General features: G+C 30.7%; 1 protein-coding gene across 1 annotated transcript; it reads right to left on the bottom strand.

The window, feature by feature from the left end:
• Positions 1 to 838: 838 nt before the first annotated feature.
• On the bottom strand, positions 839 to 17,791 carry LOC143079938 (perlucin-like protein). Its single transcript, XM_076255564.1, has 5 exons — positions 17,761 to 17,791; positions 4,137 to 4,243; positions 3,477 to 3,558; positions 1,958 to 2,190; positions 839 to 933 (listed from the first exon to the last, which is right to left on the bottom strand). The coding sequence occupies exons 3-5, from the start codon at positions 3,541 to 3,543 to the stop codon at positions 904 to 906; spliced, it is 330 nt and encodes a 109-aa protein (XP_076111679.1). The 5' UTR covers positions 3,544 to 3,558; positions 4,137 to 4,243; positions 17,761 to 17,791; the 3' UTR covers positions 839 to 903.
• Positions 17,792 to 18,379: the final 588 nt, after the last annotated feature.

The raw sequence follows: 18,379 nt of genomic DNA, 5'->3' as shown, positions 1-18,379 counted from the left end.
CAGAGACATATAATACAAGTCTTACCTATAAACTATACTCAGAGACTTTGGAGCTCAACAATGAACCTGTCATAAATAACAAAAGTGTAGTAACCAGCAAATGTTTGTTGTTTTTATTGTAATTGTAGGCTTTAAAATTGAGAGTGTACAAAGATATTAAGTTACTTTTACATCAATTATAATTTTGTCTGCAACAGTATATTGTGAAACAGTGATGACTGCTGTACCAATATTTTGACTATAATACCTATTATGTCTGATTTTTTCACGCATTGTTGTAAATGTAACGGAATTTGATGCGACTGTCATATAAGTGAGATCTAGAGGTTCGGCGTTATGAAACGAATTTCAATCCACCATTTTCTACATTTGAAAATGCCTGTTCAATATTTCTGTGATTTTAGTTTTGCTAGATGGAATATTAAAGTTTACTTTCAAGTAATTGTGGAATTTGATTGCAGTAGTGGAAAGATATAAACAAACGGTTCACATCTAAATTCTTTTTTCTTAACACCACATATTATAAATGCCTGAGTCAATTGATTTAAAATAAAGAGTGTATTATTCAAATGTAGCTATTAGTATGTCTTTCCCATTAGCTTTTCTTCTGTTGTGTATATTTTTTTTATATTTATAAATATTGAACTGTCAAAAGCTACACTAACAGTACGGCATGATACTATTCATGTTTTCAATAGTCTTTTTTTCATGTCTTTCTCCATGTCTATTTTGGTATTTCATAGTGCATTGTCAATGATGATTTATAAAAATATGATATGATGTTTTACATACTGTTAATTGTTCATGTTGTTATCATGATATTAAATACAAAAAAAAATCTGTTTAGATTTCTTTAATGGAATTAAAAGTATATCTGTCTTCTACTGGCTGCTTGTTTTCCTCTCATCCCTTGGATGGACGACAGTTCGAGGACTATAAGAAAAGAAAAAGGAAACGTTAATGTGTCTGAATATATTTCATATTTATCGGAGAAAATTTAAAACAGTTGTCACGTAAAATGACTATCAAAGATAATAAACTTTTATATACTTTAGCAAAATTAAGTCAGTATATTGACCTTAAAATTGAAAAACTATTTGTATTATTTCTGTAAAATATTGAATTGCAGTTTGCCTCACGACTGATATTTCTTTTGAATGTTTGACTGTATGATCCTTAGAATTAATTTCCACAGGAGTAATTTGACAATAATATAGATATAAACACGATGTATTTCTGAATGATTCGAAAACGGGTCAATGTATTACATGATCATTAATATAAATATTTATCAAAACAACAATCACAAAACACTGTAGAAAAAATTAAAGTACTTTTTTTATCCCAAATTCATGTATTTGGTTTTGATGTTATATTGGTTATTCTCATCGGATTTTGTCTAATGCTCAGTCCGTTGGTGTGTGTGTTACATTTGAAGGTTGTGTCGTTGTTCTCCTCTTATATTTAATGCGTTTCCCTCAGTTTTAGTTTGTTACCCCGATTTTGTTTTTTGTCCATAGATTTACGAGTTTTGAACAGCGGCATACTACTGTTGCCTTTATTGGACAACACGAGCTCTATCGAAATCCGAACCTGATCTCATATTTGGCAAATTGCTTCAATAGTAGCACAAGATAACACACATCAAGATAAATTCAATAATTATATACATTCTTTTATGCAATAATCGAAATAAATATCAAATTATTATCGGTACGACAATAGATAAACAACGCCATAAAAAACATGACTTCATTCAGTTCGTTATCTTAAATTTAACCCTTTTGCAAAGAGGGCATGCTAGACAAGTGATGGGTAGATTCGGCAAACATGTATCAGACATTTCTTGTCTAAATAAATTCACAACTTACATATTGGATATTTTATGCAATAAGAAAATCAAATACATAACTGTAGATATGAGAATGAGAACGGTCTTGTATGATTATAAACTTACATCTGAACATTCACAGATATACCCCATTTGATCTGTATTGCACATTATATCGTTCCATTCATAATTAACTGCTGACCAAAAATGACCACAGTCTTCATTATTAGCATTGTTTGGTTGGCCTCGATTCCAGTTAGAATAACTGACTGCTGAAGAGTCATTAACCCATCTCCAGTCTCCTTCATTCTTTATGTCTGCCATACCCATCCAATAGCCATATGTGTGTTTAACCGATTCTGTTTTGCCATTATAAACACACATATATATAATTTATAAAGGGCCAATCAAAACGATCTCACAAGTAAACATGCTACGACAAACAAACATCAATAACACGACGATGTTATTTTTAGCTGTGTAATCAAAATGATATATGGCCTGTTTTATTTAGACTCAAACTAGTTGTTGGTTTAAAATAACCTGAAACATGTTTTACCTTAACCCATTAACCTGTTAAAAAAACGCAACGGTTAAAGAAAAGGTTTAAGCTAAAAACAATTCTTAACAAACAATGAAATATATCTTAAAATGTAATGTTCACGCATTGTACTAAATATAATGGAATTTGATGCGACTGTCATACAAAAGAGAATTTTAGAGCTAAAAAAACAGGTCTGGATGACATTTTTCTATAATTACTGTAGGCTTTTTTCAAAGCTCTAGCATTTTTTTCTAGTTGCATAGTTCCCCTTTATTATATGCATATAGATTTGAGCAAAAGGCTTTGAAATCAATCCTTGTTGATGTTAGCATGTATTTTTGTTATATTTCTGAACTCAAAGAACTTGCGTTAGAATACATAAATTATGGCAAAGTACCGTTGTTAATTCCGTTTATTATACCTCAGTTATCATTTTCTATATATTTATAATAAGTACACAATACTTTTTAATTTTTCAAATTACAAGCGTTGAATTATTGTGCCGGTCAATAGTTTCTAATTATTGGACTCGATGAAACTTTTTGACCGCAAGCGTCATTATATTTTGCGGAATTTCCAGTGCCACTTCGGGATTGGGGGTTTTTGAAATTACCGAGGGAGTATCGACATCGCGTTTAACCTATTGTACCTAGGGTTGACATCAGCGCAAGATGTAGCATTAATAGTTCAGAATATTTATGAATTAAATGATTCGGTTGGATTTCAGATTTTTATATAATGATAGTTGATTAATCATCGCTATTTACTGTCTGTTGTCTTTTTCGATATTGTTCAACACAACCGACTGGATTTTCATGGAACAGTTCGTTTAGTGTCAGGACAACAGTTTCACAATAAACTTACTATTCCACTCATATCCAGTCAACATGTATCCAATATCACCTTGATTGAAATGAAAATATACACTCAAATTGTCCATTGAACTTGAATTTATTTAAGAAATCTTTAAAAAATATTTTCACACACTTTTTCATTTACATTTTCTCAACCTTTTTATTTTTTGTCAAGTTTCTAATACATATGTCCCAAACGTATGACAGTGGTAGTGCGATATATCATATATATATAAAATATACTAACTAGTGATCATGTCAACAACCCATGAGTTTTCTTCTGAGTCTGTAATTTTCACAAGGTATCCTCCCATAGTTTGACATTGTTTCTGGAATGATAGAAATAGCATGTTATACCCTGCACGAAAAAAAAACCAAAGCATTGAATTCATTAGCTTTAAATTTCTATTTTTGACCGTTAAGTGATTTCTGAAATCTATCCGCACACTATTTTAGAATATTTATAACATCCAAAAGTATTGACATAAAATGCTATAACAAACAATAGGACTTGAACAAATGGCAACCATTGCATAGCATACATAAAAAATCCGTGTGTACTGATTGTAGTATATGTAAACATGGTAAAATTAAAGGCTTTTTTTTTTTTTTTAAAAAACTCCTTTATCATCTTAATATACCAACAACCACTCACTATTTATCCAATATCCTTGCAAGGGTTCTTTTTTGTTTAAATTACAAGGTACTATAAATTTAAGATTTGTGAACTAATAATTATTTTACATGTTGGTTATATGAAGTTGTACTTGTAACCAGTTCTTTCAACAGAGAAGTATTGAGCCAACTCTTGATAACTAATTGAATAGCTTTTGATTCATTTGAATTTACCAGATGAACGGAAATTTGTGGATCATCACCTCTGTAAATATAAATAAAAGAGACCTACCGCAGCATCATGCCAATTTTTACCATCAGGTGAAAAAAAGTAGCAGTTAGTTTTGTACTTTTTCCAACCGGCTGGACAATTCACAGGGGCAGTGCACTTACCAGATGCTGTTGAAATAAATAGATAACGTTTAAAACCAAGAACATCGCTCGATGATAAAATGAAAATTCGCTATTTATTATGTGTTACACTTTCGGCTGTTCACGAAGTTTTTAAGTGATGTTAACGAACAGTTCACAAATTTAAAACCTATCTCGTTGAAATCTACCCCACCACATTTCTGTTTTATTTAAACATAGATAAATGAACATTTGTTAAGAGTTGTTAAACTGGTCAAAATTGGATCTTAATTAAAATAAAATAAGGACATGAACACACATATCGTATGGTCGGCTATAAAAGGCCTCGACATTAAAAATTATTATATGCATGTCACAGGAGACTGTTAAAATTCAAATATTAAGTATTAAACATTGCTTGTCTCTTTTAATCTTTTTCCATTTGCCACAAGTAACAGTTTTAATTTACCTTTAATATTGTTTTCTATGGACTGAAGCATGCACTGAACCTCAAACTAATTGCAACAGAAAATGTTTTATTTCTAATCTATAGCATTAAGCCCCAAGTATACAACGGAAAAAGTCCCATAAAATTTAACTTGAGGAAAACTCAAATTTTGCATTTTTAATTTCTTATGAAAATTAGCATTGGAAAGGGAGATAACTTCGCAAAAATTAGTCTTTTTTTCAGTTGCAGGTTGATTTTCTTAAAATTCATGTAAATTATGATACTTTGATGGGATTATATGTTTGTATTTGACTATTATATTATATAATCTTCTGCTCATGAAATGTACAAAACGGAAGTGATATGGGTATTTTTATTTTGTTTTTGCACATTTTTCATTGTGACCATTTGGAAAAAATAATGTGAGTATTTGGTATTGTTTATATCTGTAAATTATATTTGTTCAGCATCTACCTTGTTTAAAGAAGTTTTAAACAACAAAAAGAAGATTATATGCTTAATTAGTTTTATTAAAATTGAGATTCTTTACCTTGACATGCTAAAAAATCTAATAAATGGTCAACTAATGGATTATGAAATATAGGTTGTTACTATCTGATAAAAGATATGCAAACATCTTTAGAGATGTTTGTTATACTCTAAAGACAGCTGAAATATCAAGAATCAATACATTCTGTTGAATAAAAGCGGTAAAGTTGTTGTTTTTTTTCTATCAATTTTTAATGATATTTCTTTATTCTTTGCAGAGTCATCTTCCATATCAATGCAAATCTCCATAGGAATTTTAGAATCATGATATTTTAGTTTTCCTCAAGTTAGTTTTTATGGGACTTTTTCTGTGTATATTTGGGGTATTATCCTGAAGATTAAAACTTTAAAATCTTCTGTTGCAATTACTTCAAGGTTAGGGTCAAATGTATGCTAGATTGACTGGACTAACAACATAAAACATATTATTCTTCTAAAGGTCAACATACGTTTTGTAAAATAGATAATTTCATGTACAAAATATACAAATCACTGGGTATCCCCAGGTTGAGAAAAACTTAATTTCTTTTTTATTGTTTGGATTTAAGAGTTCCTGATGAGAGTAAATCCAGAAAGTCATTTCGGACGAATGACATTTTTTAATCAGGCGTGGTACAATACCCCCGTGAAAACAAATTTGAAAAAGTGTTAACAAGAGAAAATCAACAACGGTTTATCTAAATCAAACATTCTCTTAAGTCAGACAGATGTTAAGTTTACAAATGGAATCAGTTAGTATAATTCAAGTGATTTGTATGGAACGCCGGAACTGTCTTATAGTGTAAAAAATTAATGTGTTTTGTCGCATTGCTTTAAGTCCTCTCATTTCTTCTTTATGTTATGTTTAAGTGCCTTTATGTCCTGACACTGCATCTCTGTGTTATGTCAAATTTAATATTTGTTTGGTCAAACAATTGTATGATATGTCATTACTAATCTTTGTTGTGTGCAATAGGGTTTTCATTATGTTGTACTACTATGTATTCTATGCACAATTGATACTCTCTGTTAACATTCATTACGTTATGTGCAAATGCCTATTACATTATGTGCAAAGACCTATTACATTATGTGCAAACACCTATTACGTTATGTGCAAATGCCTATTACATTATATACAAATACCCATTACATGATGTGCAAACACCTAATATGTTTTGTGCAAACACCTATTACGTTATGTATAAACACCTATTTCATTATGTGCTAACACATATTATGTTGTGTGCAAATGCCTTTTACATTATGTTCAAACATATATTACTTTATGTGCAAACATCTATAATGTACAAACACCTATTACATTAATAGCAAACACCTATAACGTTATGTACAAACACCTATTACATTAATAGCAAAACACTATTACATTATGTGCAAAGCCCTATAATGTTATGTGCAAATGCCTATTGCATTATGTACAAATACCCATTAAATGATTTGAAAACACCTAATACGTTTTGTGCAAACACCTAATACGTTTTGTGCTAACACCTATTACGTTATGTATAAACACCTATTACATTATGTGCTAACACATATTATGTTGTGTGCAAATGCATATTACATTATGTTCAAACATATATTACTTTATGTGCAAACATATATTACGATATGCACAAACACCTATTACAGAAATGACAAACACCAATGACGATATGTGCAAACACAAATTACGTTATATACAAACACCTTTAACTTCAATGGCAAACACCTATTACGATATGTGCAAACACTGAATACGTTATGTGCAAACACCCATAACGTTATGTACAAACACCTACATGTATTACTTTAATGACCAACGCCTATTACGTTATGTGCAAACACCTATTACGCTCTGGTAAACGCTTTTTTGACACAGATTAAAATAAAACGCATCAATAATATGGAAAATTAAGAAAATCACAAGTTTTAGCTTTCTTATAAGCTGTGGACTGCTTCGCTCTTTCCTTATTTAACAAGGTAAAATGTGTGCATGGGGTTGTTAGTAAAATATTTGAAATGTGGTGTTTTTAGTTTTTAGTAATTGTTTTTTTTTTAAATGCTATGAATATTTTGTTTCAGGGAAAATGATGTTTTTTTTTACTTTTAACAGTGTGCGTATACACCCATGCTTCTAAAATTTTGTTCACTCTCTTGCTATATGTTGAAAATTAAAACAATTACAAATAAACAGACACAACTCTGAAGATTTGCCTAGATTGGCAAAAGTTACAAAATATAAATGTTACACTCAGAAATGTGTCCTTCTTCCCAAACGTGTCCACTTGACGTCACTGCATTCCAAAACATGTCCTAATGTAAAAGTGCGCCAAATCGTGTCATATGTTAACGCCTAAACATGTCCATTTTTTAATAAACACCCGAACGTGCCCAATCCCCCAACGTGCCCATATGAAGCATAATTTTGTTTCTTTTGCTGGAACTATAATTCGTGCCCATATTATAAATACGTAGGTTATTTATGTATTGCTTTTTTATTATCATATAATCATTTTACAATTTTATACATTACTTTAGGTCTTTCTTAAACCAGCAGTATAACCTTGGTAAAATTGGGGGCGTCATTTTGGCTATGTTGAACTTAAATGTGAGCAGCCATGCTCAGTTTAATCGTTGATGTTAAATCAGATACCTCGTGTAGGGAGAATGTCCATCTCTCTGCATTGGTTTACTTCGGTTGTTATCTGCTCTTTGGTCGGGTTGCTGTCTCTTTGACAATTCCCCATTTCCATTCTCAATTATACATTTGAAGCTTCCCATGTGAACCAATCAACATAGATTTGAATTTTTTGATAATAAGAATCATATCATTATTTTCGCACCATATCTAAAAAACTTGCTATTTCGTCATTAAACTTATCACATATAGCATGGAAGAAGAGTATTTAAGAGTTGTGTCGTCATCATACAAATCAGACTTTGTATGATTTAGTTGAAGTGGGAGATCATTTATATATAAAAGAAATAATAAAGGGCCTAGAATACTAACCTGCGGTACACCAAAATGTTAAATTTTCCCTAAAGATATGTTTGTTATTTATTTCTACTTTCTGAAATCTGTTTGATAAATAAGATTTGAACCATTCAAAAAGAAAGAGAAAAATTTAAACATTTTTAATTTTGATAATAAAATTGAATGATTTACAATATCAAACGCTTTTTTTAAATCTAAGAATAGAATTTCAGTGTAGTTTCCTTGATCCATGTTAATTATCAATTCTTCAACAATTTCCGATTCTCTATATCATGTATATAAACAACATTCAGTGATTCCCTACATAATCCCCCTGGATCCGCCTAGGAAAATGCATCATCAGAGTTGAAAACAATTCACTTAGTAAACGATTAATGCAGCTGTACTAAATATTTGAATGTTCGATCTAAATGAGCATGACATACTTGCAACTGGAAAATGAGCATTTCAGTCAAAAGTTAATTCTTACGATACAGATTAAATTTGCAATCATGAACAACAAGCATTGAACAAGCTATTGATAATAAATGACCACTTTATCAACTGTTTCTCCCATCATAGAATTGCCATAAACATTATTGATTGTATATCAGTGCTAAAACGTTCTGGCAGGGCTTTTCAAAAACACTAATTTTGAGTGCAACGGTGAGGCCTAAATGCCAACGCAATTTTGATGTTACGTGATTAAACAATACTTCTTAAAGCTACAGTTCTGGATCTAGAAGATGGCCAGCCTCCAATCTTTTCCAACTCCAGGATATTTTGGTTAATATTAACCAGAGGGGACCAATTATAACTCTTTAAATAAACTCGTAGCCAATATAAAAAAGAAGATGTGGTATGATTGTCAATGAGACAACTCTCCACAAGAGACCAATAGTTTATTTGTATTTATTGTTCTCTTTAGAGTTGACAAACGTACTTCTGCTACAAACAAACAAACTAACAAACAAACCTTTTGGAAGAATTTTTCTGTTTTTACGTTAGCTTTTGGCAGTGAGGGCACCCGCTATCTTGGAACATGCAAATACGTTTCTTCACTGTCAGACAATAAAATAAATGTTATTGTGTTTATGTTTTTGTGTGTAATTCTAAAATAAAATCGGGGTCTAGATCTTGTATAGCCGACTATACACAATATGGGTTTTCTCATTTTTGAAACCGTACGCTTGCCTATAATTGCTTACATCAACTTTATTTGAACTTTGAGGGATATTTGTCGCATTGGCAATCATATCACATCTCCTTTTTTTATTACACGTATCAACTATTAAAACATAATTGTTCAATGCGGACTTAACTTGAATTCAATAAGTTTCTTCGTGTTTATGTTTGCAAGCAACTTTACTGACTGAATATGAAGTTATATAAAATCTCTCATAACATAAACAAAACAAACATATTTACAGACAGAGTAGCACAAGGATAAATAGAAGCAAAACCATGCTTGTTTACAGTGTAATAAATATTCGTCGCCTACAGTTTTTTGTTTTATAGTTCCGCCCCAAAAAGCCATATTGTGTAGCCAAGTTTGCCTGGAATTTAGCCAACTTGGTACCAATAGAAACATAATTGTCTTTACCTATTCAGTTATATCTATTACATGAAGCGTTTTCTTCTGATGATGATAAAAACATATACATTATTTTTGTCAGGAGATTTGCTACTAGTATATAGTTCAACCAAACTTATTTGTTAGAAAATATATATAATGATAATATTAGGGTAAAACAAAACAACTCAAAACAAAAGAAGACATAGACATGTTATGACCAAAATAACAAACACATTCACATACACTTCAAACTCTTAGTTTGATCAAATATAAGTATGCATTGTACTAGCGTTCAAAATATATTTTGTTTTAAATTTGTTATCAATTGACAGATTTAACAAAAGACTGAAGATGGGAATTATTTCTGGAAAACGCTAAAAAACAAACGTGTAAGACTTAAGGGCTAATAAAAAATGATGACGACTGCGATTGGAATGGATTTTAATTATTGTAATCTAAACAAAAGTAATCAGACAGAAGAATAGAAAAAATAAAATTTAAATGAAAGCGATTACAAGTCTTAGATAAACTAATTGGTTATCGGCTACTTAGTGTCTAGCGGCAATTATTTTATTCATCAAGATAACGTGTAGATATGATCACAAGGTCAGTATGGAAAAATGGCAAATTATTTAGCTTTAAAAGATTTTGACAATACTACGTGCACATTTGCCTGTCCCGAGTCAGGAGCCTGTCATTCAGTATTGTCGTTGGTTCATTTTTGTTTTTCATATATTGTTTTGTTATAGATTACGCCGTATTTTTTTTTTTTTATTTTAATTGTTTCATATTATTCGTTTCGAGTCTCTTTTTTACCGATACTACGGTATGGGGTTTTCTTATCGTTGAAGGCCGTACAGTTGTCTATAAATGCTAGCATCCACTTAAAAGACCCAGAAATGATAATGTGAAACATATCAAACTAGAAAACTAACAGCCTAATTTATGTACAAAAAAAAAAATAAATAAATGAAAAACAATTATGTAACGCATAAACAAACGACAACCACTGATTGCTGTACTGCTCATCGATATTTTTTCTGTACGTTCGTTTTGTGTTTTTTGTGTTTTTTTTTTTTTTTTTTTTTGTCATATAAAAAAGTAGATGTGGTATGATTGCCAATGAGACAACTATCCACAAAAGACCAAAATGACACAGACATTAACAACTGTAGGTCACCGTACGGCCTTCAACAATGAGCAAAGCCTATACCGCATAGTCAGCTATAAAAGGCCCCGGTAAGACAATGTAAAACAATTCAAACGAGAAAACTAACGGCCTTATTTATGTAAAAAAAAATGAACGAAAAACAAATATGTAACACACAAACAAACGACAACCACTGAATTACAGACACAGCTTTGTACCGTACGTAAGTAAAACATCGAGAACATAATAAGCTGTTTCTATTGAAATGCCTATCATTGAAATGCCTACCCTCTTTGGTAATGGTATACGCAAAAAACGTCAAAATATTGTTTGAAATCCTTAATTTTCTACAAAAGTAAAGCATGAAACGCGTAATGATTCTGTGTAGTGCGAAATAGATTCAGAGATAAAAATCCATTTCATTTTCTGTTGATCACCTTCCCCTTTTTACCACTTTTTTCATATAGATTTTCAACTCAAAGTAATGATTAGAGTGTATTGAGTAAAAACAATGTTAGGAAGAAGCAGATTAATTGTGCTTCTTCGTTCGAATTTATTGAGCAGGTTCCTAAGGGTAAACATATTGTCTATAACTTTCCATAGCATTTAACTGCAGTGAAACTCAAGACTAACTTCTAACAATATTTGAAATCAAATTTATAAAAATGCTGCACACTTGAACCTAGAACTGAAATTAATTACGACTCGCAAATATTGTCAAAAGCCTTTTATGAGTTTTCAAAAGCCATAATTTTTCAAGATGCAGTTTATATAGTAATATCCTATGACAAGCTGTAGAGGAGTCTCAAGCTGGACGAAAATTCCAGAAACCATATCAATGACAGTGCTATCATATCAAGTAAACCAAGGACTGACTGCACTTTTTATATCCTGTAACCATAACTGTACTACATATGGATTTTGAAGTATGTTCAATGCTGTTTTAAGTCATTAAAATGTGTTAATCTTTTAAAATCTAATTGTTTTCAAAGCATTTACCATGTTAAAACTATTAGATATTTCTAACATTTCATATAGAAAATTAAACGACCTGCAACTTGTATTGGTTTGACGTGAAACGGAACTGACTGGAGCTAGACAATCTCACTCATCGGGAGCGCCTAATTGCAATCCTTTCTCTTAGAAATCTAACGTTTTGATCTTGAAGTCAATGGTCAAGCTCACCCGAAGGTCGAAGTGATATACGTCACATCGCCTTAAGGTGATACACGTTCATATCATGCATATATATTCAAGTATGTTTTGTTAGTTTGCTACTAGTGTGTCATAAATCCGAAAATTTACTGGAGCAGAGCATCCATGAATTTAACATATTTGTATTCCTTGAAAATATTAAGTACTCGGTTTAAAAAGCTTTGACAATTTATGCCCTTTCATACATATTTCTACCATATTGATAGGTTTTTGCACATCGATCAGTACAAGAATGTACAACGAACGGTACTAAAGAAAGAAAACAAAGCATTAAAAGAATGAATCCACATTGCCAAAATTCTTAGGTCAGTTTTTCCAAGTAAATTTCTGCGAATAAAAATTAAAACAACGGGTTTCTCATTCGCGTTGTGTACTTTAAACAACCGTAAATCACATGTAAGAGCCAACCAACTATTCTCTATTTGTATTTAATCAAGTTTAAGTTACACAGTGTGTTTTTTTCGCGATGTTTACAAGACAGTAATAAATTCATAGGTCCGTCTATTTAAAATAGTTACAGGGTGTACATGTAATATAAAAAATATACAACACTGTGAGGAACTGAACACTTTTTTTACATAAGCATTTAATATTTAACTGTGAACAGTACGCTAACCAGTCGTTGGTGAAAATATTAGGACGGTCTATCTACCAATATTGCAGCGATTAACGCCCGGAAATAGCTCTAATGACATTTTCAAAGTATGTGACGTGGATTGGCTTAGCTGTTCAAGATATATTTATACAATAATGATGAAAATTAATTGATATTTCTCTGTGAAAATGCATCGCATATACAGTAGTAATGAATCGCCCGATAGTGAAAATGAAAGGCTGGTATCATTATTCAACAGTAAACATGAATCGCATCACAAAAACAACATAGTGGAATTTGATTCAATATCCACAAGCTGAACAACAAAACCTTTTTTATGTTATACAACATTATTAATTATGTAAAAAGGTACATTTTTCTGCAAATGAAACTTAACTGCTACTTTTAAATCTCTTGCACGCTTTTCGTGAACAATTCTTAGTATTTATCTAATTGTGTAACAACTTTAAACCTGGATGGCGGTAGGCGCGATTAAAACTCGTCTGCATCAAATACCTAAAAAGTTATCATGAATTTATAGAAACAGTACATATTGTATATTATTTCTTATTTTATTAAAAAAAAAAACATGAATTTGTCGTTTGTTTATTTATCATTCTACATAAGAAATTCATCACGGATACAGTTAAAATGACATTTCAGGATTCGCACATTACATACACTGATTACTGGTTCGCTGCACTGTCGAGTAACGATGAGAAGTAAAATAGAGTTACTTATATGCGACTGTCATGCAAGTGAGAGGTTTAGCTTGCTATAAAACCTGGAACTTTAAGTATACATTTATCTCACAGACTGTTGTTAAATAACGTCATAGGACAAATAAGAAAACGATCGAAATTTGTTGGTTGATAAAAGGGAATTCTATACTACTAAAGGAAGAGATCAATTTCTTTTTTTAGTCAAATGCGTGACACTTTAATAAAATAAATTATTAGTACTGCATAAATCCTTTGGATAGATAGGTATATTTGAACCAAAAATGTTTTACTGGTTACCGATATTTCACTGATTTAACTCTCCTTGTTAAATTCCTAAAATCATCATATCACGTCTCCAATTTAATTTTACATTAAATGTTTTATGTGTGAAAAATATGTAGAGTCGTCACTGGTTCAGACGTACTTATAATATAATAATTTCTATGACTGCATCTTACAATGATTTGTAGGATCCTTTACAATAGATATTTCAGCTGATCCTTAACAATTCCATCTTCATGCCTTATATATCATGTACTTTATTACGACGCTAGATTGAAACAGACAAGGAAAGGTAACACCCGGCCACAAAAAAGCTATATTATTTTGAAGTCTTAAGTGGCCGAGTGGTCTAGCGTGTCGGATACAATACAAAGCGATTTGGTGTCACGCTATATCAGTAGCATGAGTTCGAATCCCGGCGAGGAAAGAACCAAAAAATTGTGAAAGCAAATTAACACAAAAAAAGTCATCTAACATTGTTGGGTTGATGTTTAGACGAATTATATATATATACTTATCACTTTCTTGGTCTTTTGGAAAATGTTGTTTGTGCTGTTTTTAGACCCTTCTACAACGAAATTTGTTTTACATGCACACGTATAAAAATTGCGGTTTTTATCCAACGCAATCATAAGTTTGAACGTAGTTTTCAATTTAGACTCGTTTATGTTTTTTCGTTTGGGCTTGTATCATATTTTCCCTCCGGTTTATATGATCCGTTCATCCTATATTGATTCTTAAAATTCAAGAGTTTATCTAAAAATGAGGGTACTTTTTATATGGCCTTCCAAATACCGTTTCGATCCCTAACATCACTGAAGAGACATTTATTGTCGAAATCCGGATCTGGTGTACTAAAAAAATATTGACACCGTATGTTTGTGTCATAACATCGTGGCCACAAGTTAATTTATTTTTCTGTTCAGTATTAAATTCATATTAAGATCCATTTTGTTACATCTTGTGATCAACTTTATTTGGCAATCGCCAATGGCAGTCAGCAGGGTTAAAGAACATCAGTTGTTCGACCTGTTAGTCAAATGCGTTTTGTTTAAATATATATTTTCACTTTTTTGGTCTTTTGAAAAATGTTGTTTGTGCTGTTTTTAGACCCTTCTACAACGAAATTTGTTTTACATGCACACGTATAAAAATTGCGGTTTTTATCCAACGCAATCATAGGTTTGAACGTAGTTTTCAATTTAGACTCGTATGTATATAATAATAAAATAAGTAAAAAGTTAACAGTTCCGTTCTATCGATTTAATCCTTCCATTGGGACTCTTCAGGATAACTGATGTAGCGTCGCTATAGGCGACGTCGCCAAGGAGGTTTATGAAGTTCCGCCATTGTTCGTTATTACAAGTTCTCTGGGTTTAATTTCGAACGGAACGAAATATTGCGTATTTCTATTTAAAATCTAATAGAACTTTTAATGTATTAATTAGCGTGTTTAAGTTATATTCTTAGACATTGATATAATTTTAATTCAGTAACTGTATCAGTTTATTTTCCCAAACAGATCCACGCTTAAATAGATTGAATGTTGATTGTTGCTATTTTTTGACATTATATATATATATCTTTTTTGTCTCTCTCATTGAGTCCATTAGGTGCAAGAGTTCGTATCTGGTGCATCCAAAATCTCTCTCTTTTTTGTCTTCCTTGTGTATCCCAATTTTGATTTTTCTCAATGATTTGAAATGTGACGTGACTCAATGAGAGAGACGAAAAAAGATTTAAAAGCAAATCAAACCCATAATTATCTTGAAATCATACAAATTAATTTATAGAAATTCATACAATTAATCGAACATCTATAAATGTGTTCAACTTTTATTCCAACTTCATGTAGTTGTAGCTTCAAACATATTTTCTGCAACATCAATCAATATGTTACACTTTTCCTCAAATCTTGTATAGATTAAGCTACAAAAATATTTTTTTGTCATGCATCCGATTTCACCTTGAGAGATGCACACGCCTGATGAAGCTTGAATATTGCGTATTTCTATTTAAAATCTAATAGAACTTTTATTGTATTAATTAGCGTGTTTAAGTAATATTCTTAGACATTTATATATATATATATATATATATATATATATATATATATATATATATATATATATATATATATATATATATATATATATATATATATATATATATATATATATATATTATATGTCGTGTACAATTAAGTTTTTGTACAGGTTATAACATGTTAAAAATATTGTACACGGTATAATTTGTACAATGCCAAAATACATGTTACAAATGTATAACATGTAGACAAGTTCCGTACATCGTTACAACATGTACAAAATATTGCTTAAAAATGGTTTTAACCTGTAAAAAATAAAAAAAAAAAATAATAATAAAGCAGAATATACATTCACCATTGAAACATATCAATTAAGGTGGTACCTAACACTACAGGGGGATAACTCTGTAAAGTCAGCTAAACGTTTTAATTACGTTGAGTGTGTTGTAAAGGGAATATTAAGCTTCTCAATGATCCAAATTGGTGTTTGTCAATTTGCTATATAACCATTGTAATTTTTCTGACAAAACGGTTGGTTCAATTTTTTTTTAATTTTTAAATTTTGTTAAAGTGTCAAAGTAAAATACTTTGACAAAATTTTATGAAAATTAAACGAGCCAAATTAATTTTAGTGAAAGTGTTGGGTACCACCTTAATAAAAGACAGTTATTAAATGCAAAAAAAAGGGCATATACAGTATGCATAAAATACTACATTTTCATACATTTTAGAAATTATTTTTTTTACTTGTTGCTACAAGACAGAGAGAGACATGTGATACATTTGAGTTGCACAACACTTTCATTCTTTCAAACTTTTAATTTGTCCACATTTACACCTACCAGTCTAACAACTGCCTTTCTTATACTGACAATGCACAAAACTTTGCCCTCCTCTTAATGATATCTTACTCACCATCTCTCTCACACTCATATCACTCATTTGGGACTTCAGGCACATTTAAAGTTGCATTTGAAGAAATTGAACCTGATTTCTACACAAGTATCCCTTTATTTGTTCAACTAAGTCTTCCTTTAGTTCCAATTTTATAGCCGCAATGATCATTCACATTCATCACCACGCCAGTTATGTTTTCTCATCGGCAGGGATCATAACAATGGATAGAATAGGAATGATAGTTAATCTAGTTTTTTTTTTTTTTTTTTTTTTTTTTTTCAAGGCATCCGCTTGTACCTGCTGGTCAGAAAGGTCTCTCTTTCGTGCATGATTGATGTCAACATTTGAAATTTGAGACAAAACCTCACTGGTATTGACACCAGGAATATCACCACCAGAAATCGCCCTCTTTTGAGGAAGTATACCAGTAGATATCATGTATGCTGATACTTCCTCACCAACCATGTAAGCATCACTTCATTCAATTACCATTGTTGCTGTTTCTAAGTCAATTGCATGTTTGTTTATTGTTGTCTGCTGAATCATGACCATTTAATTCACTATCAGTCTAGTCTCTGATATTGCTTTGTTAAGTTTCAATTTCAATGTCGGTTTTATGTTCTGTCTCGGTAAAAGGGTCGTCACAGTCAGTATTATGAATACAGAACTTGCTTCAAATACTGTTTCAAGTCTTCTTCTGTTTGAATACCAGGTAAATAATAATACAGAATATTGTTTATTGAGTACATGACTTTTTGTGTATTTTGAATGTCTTTAAGGTATTAAGTAATTATAAAAACTATTTATCTGGTCATTAATTATATCAAAAAGATATCTCACTAAAATGAATGGACCATTACAAAATAAATGAGGAAAATATTATTGAGGTTAATGGCATGTGTTGTAATAATAGAAACATATTTTTTTTCAAATTTCAAAATTATTTTTAAGCAATATTTTGTACATGTTAAAACATGTATGAGGTACTTTCGTACATGTTATAATTTGTATTTTTGCATTGTACAAATCATAACATGCTATAACATGTACAAAATTGCAATTTGTACACGACATAATATATATATATTTATATAAATAATACCACAACACTATATGTATACATACCTGCAACAATATAAAATATAGATAAAGTCAGAATTCCTGCTACAGTCAACTTCCCCATTGTGAAAGATTTACTGTTTACAATTTACAACTTTAAGTCTTCGTAACGTCCTCGTGCAGATGTTACCTGAAAATACATGTCCTTTTATAACTCATTAGAGATAGGTGTATAATTAATAAAACAAAACATGTATTATATGCTTGTACAAAATTAATTTGTATAATTTAGTACATTAATTTTGCAGGTAAAACAATTTATTCAATTATGTTGACCTTTGGTCTTTTAATGGTGTAAGTATGCCTTGTTTTGTAGTTTTCCGATTGGCAATTATACCACATCTTATTTTAATATGCCTCAATGCATTTTTCATCTTGATATTAGAAAATTATCAGATTCAGATAGGAATTGATATTGATATAACAGTAGAAATATTTACGACTTTTCAAATATGAATGCGAAACACTTTTTGAATATAAATTCTTCCCTTTGCATACACTAGTATACGTTTTAGTATGAGTTTGACTCTCTCTGTGATACAAAATGTATCTTTCGTCCCTCTTTTGGGTAAACAAAACTGAACAATCTTCGCATACTGTATATGCACCTAATATTGACTTGAGT

This window comes from Mytilus galloprovincialis, chromosome 6 (genome assembly GCF_965363235.1).
Source record: "Mytilus galloprovincialis chromosome 6, xbMytGall1.hap1.1, whole genome shotgun sequence".
Lineage (NCBI taxonomy): Eukaryota > Metazoa > Mollusca > Bivalvia > Mytilida > Mytilidae > Mytilus > Mytilus galloprovincialis.
The sequence above is the reverse complement of the archived record's forward strand: the minus strand, read 5'-3'. Positions and strand labels throughout refer to the sequence as shown.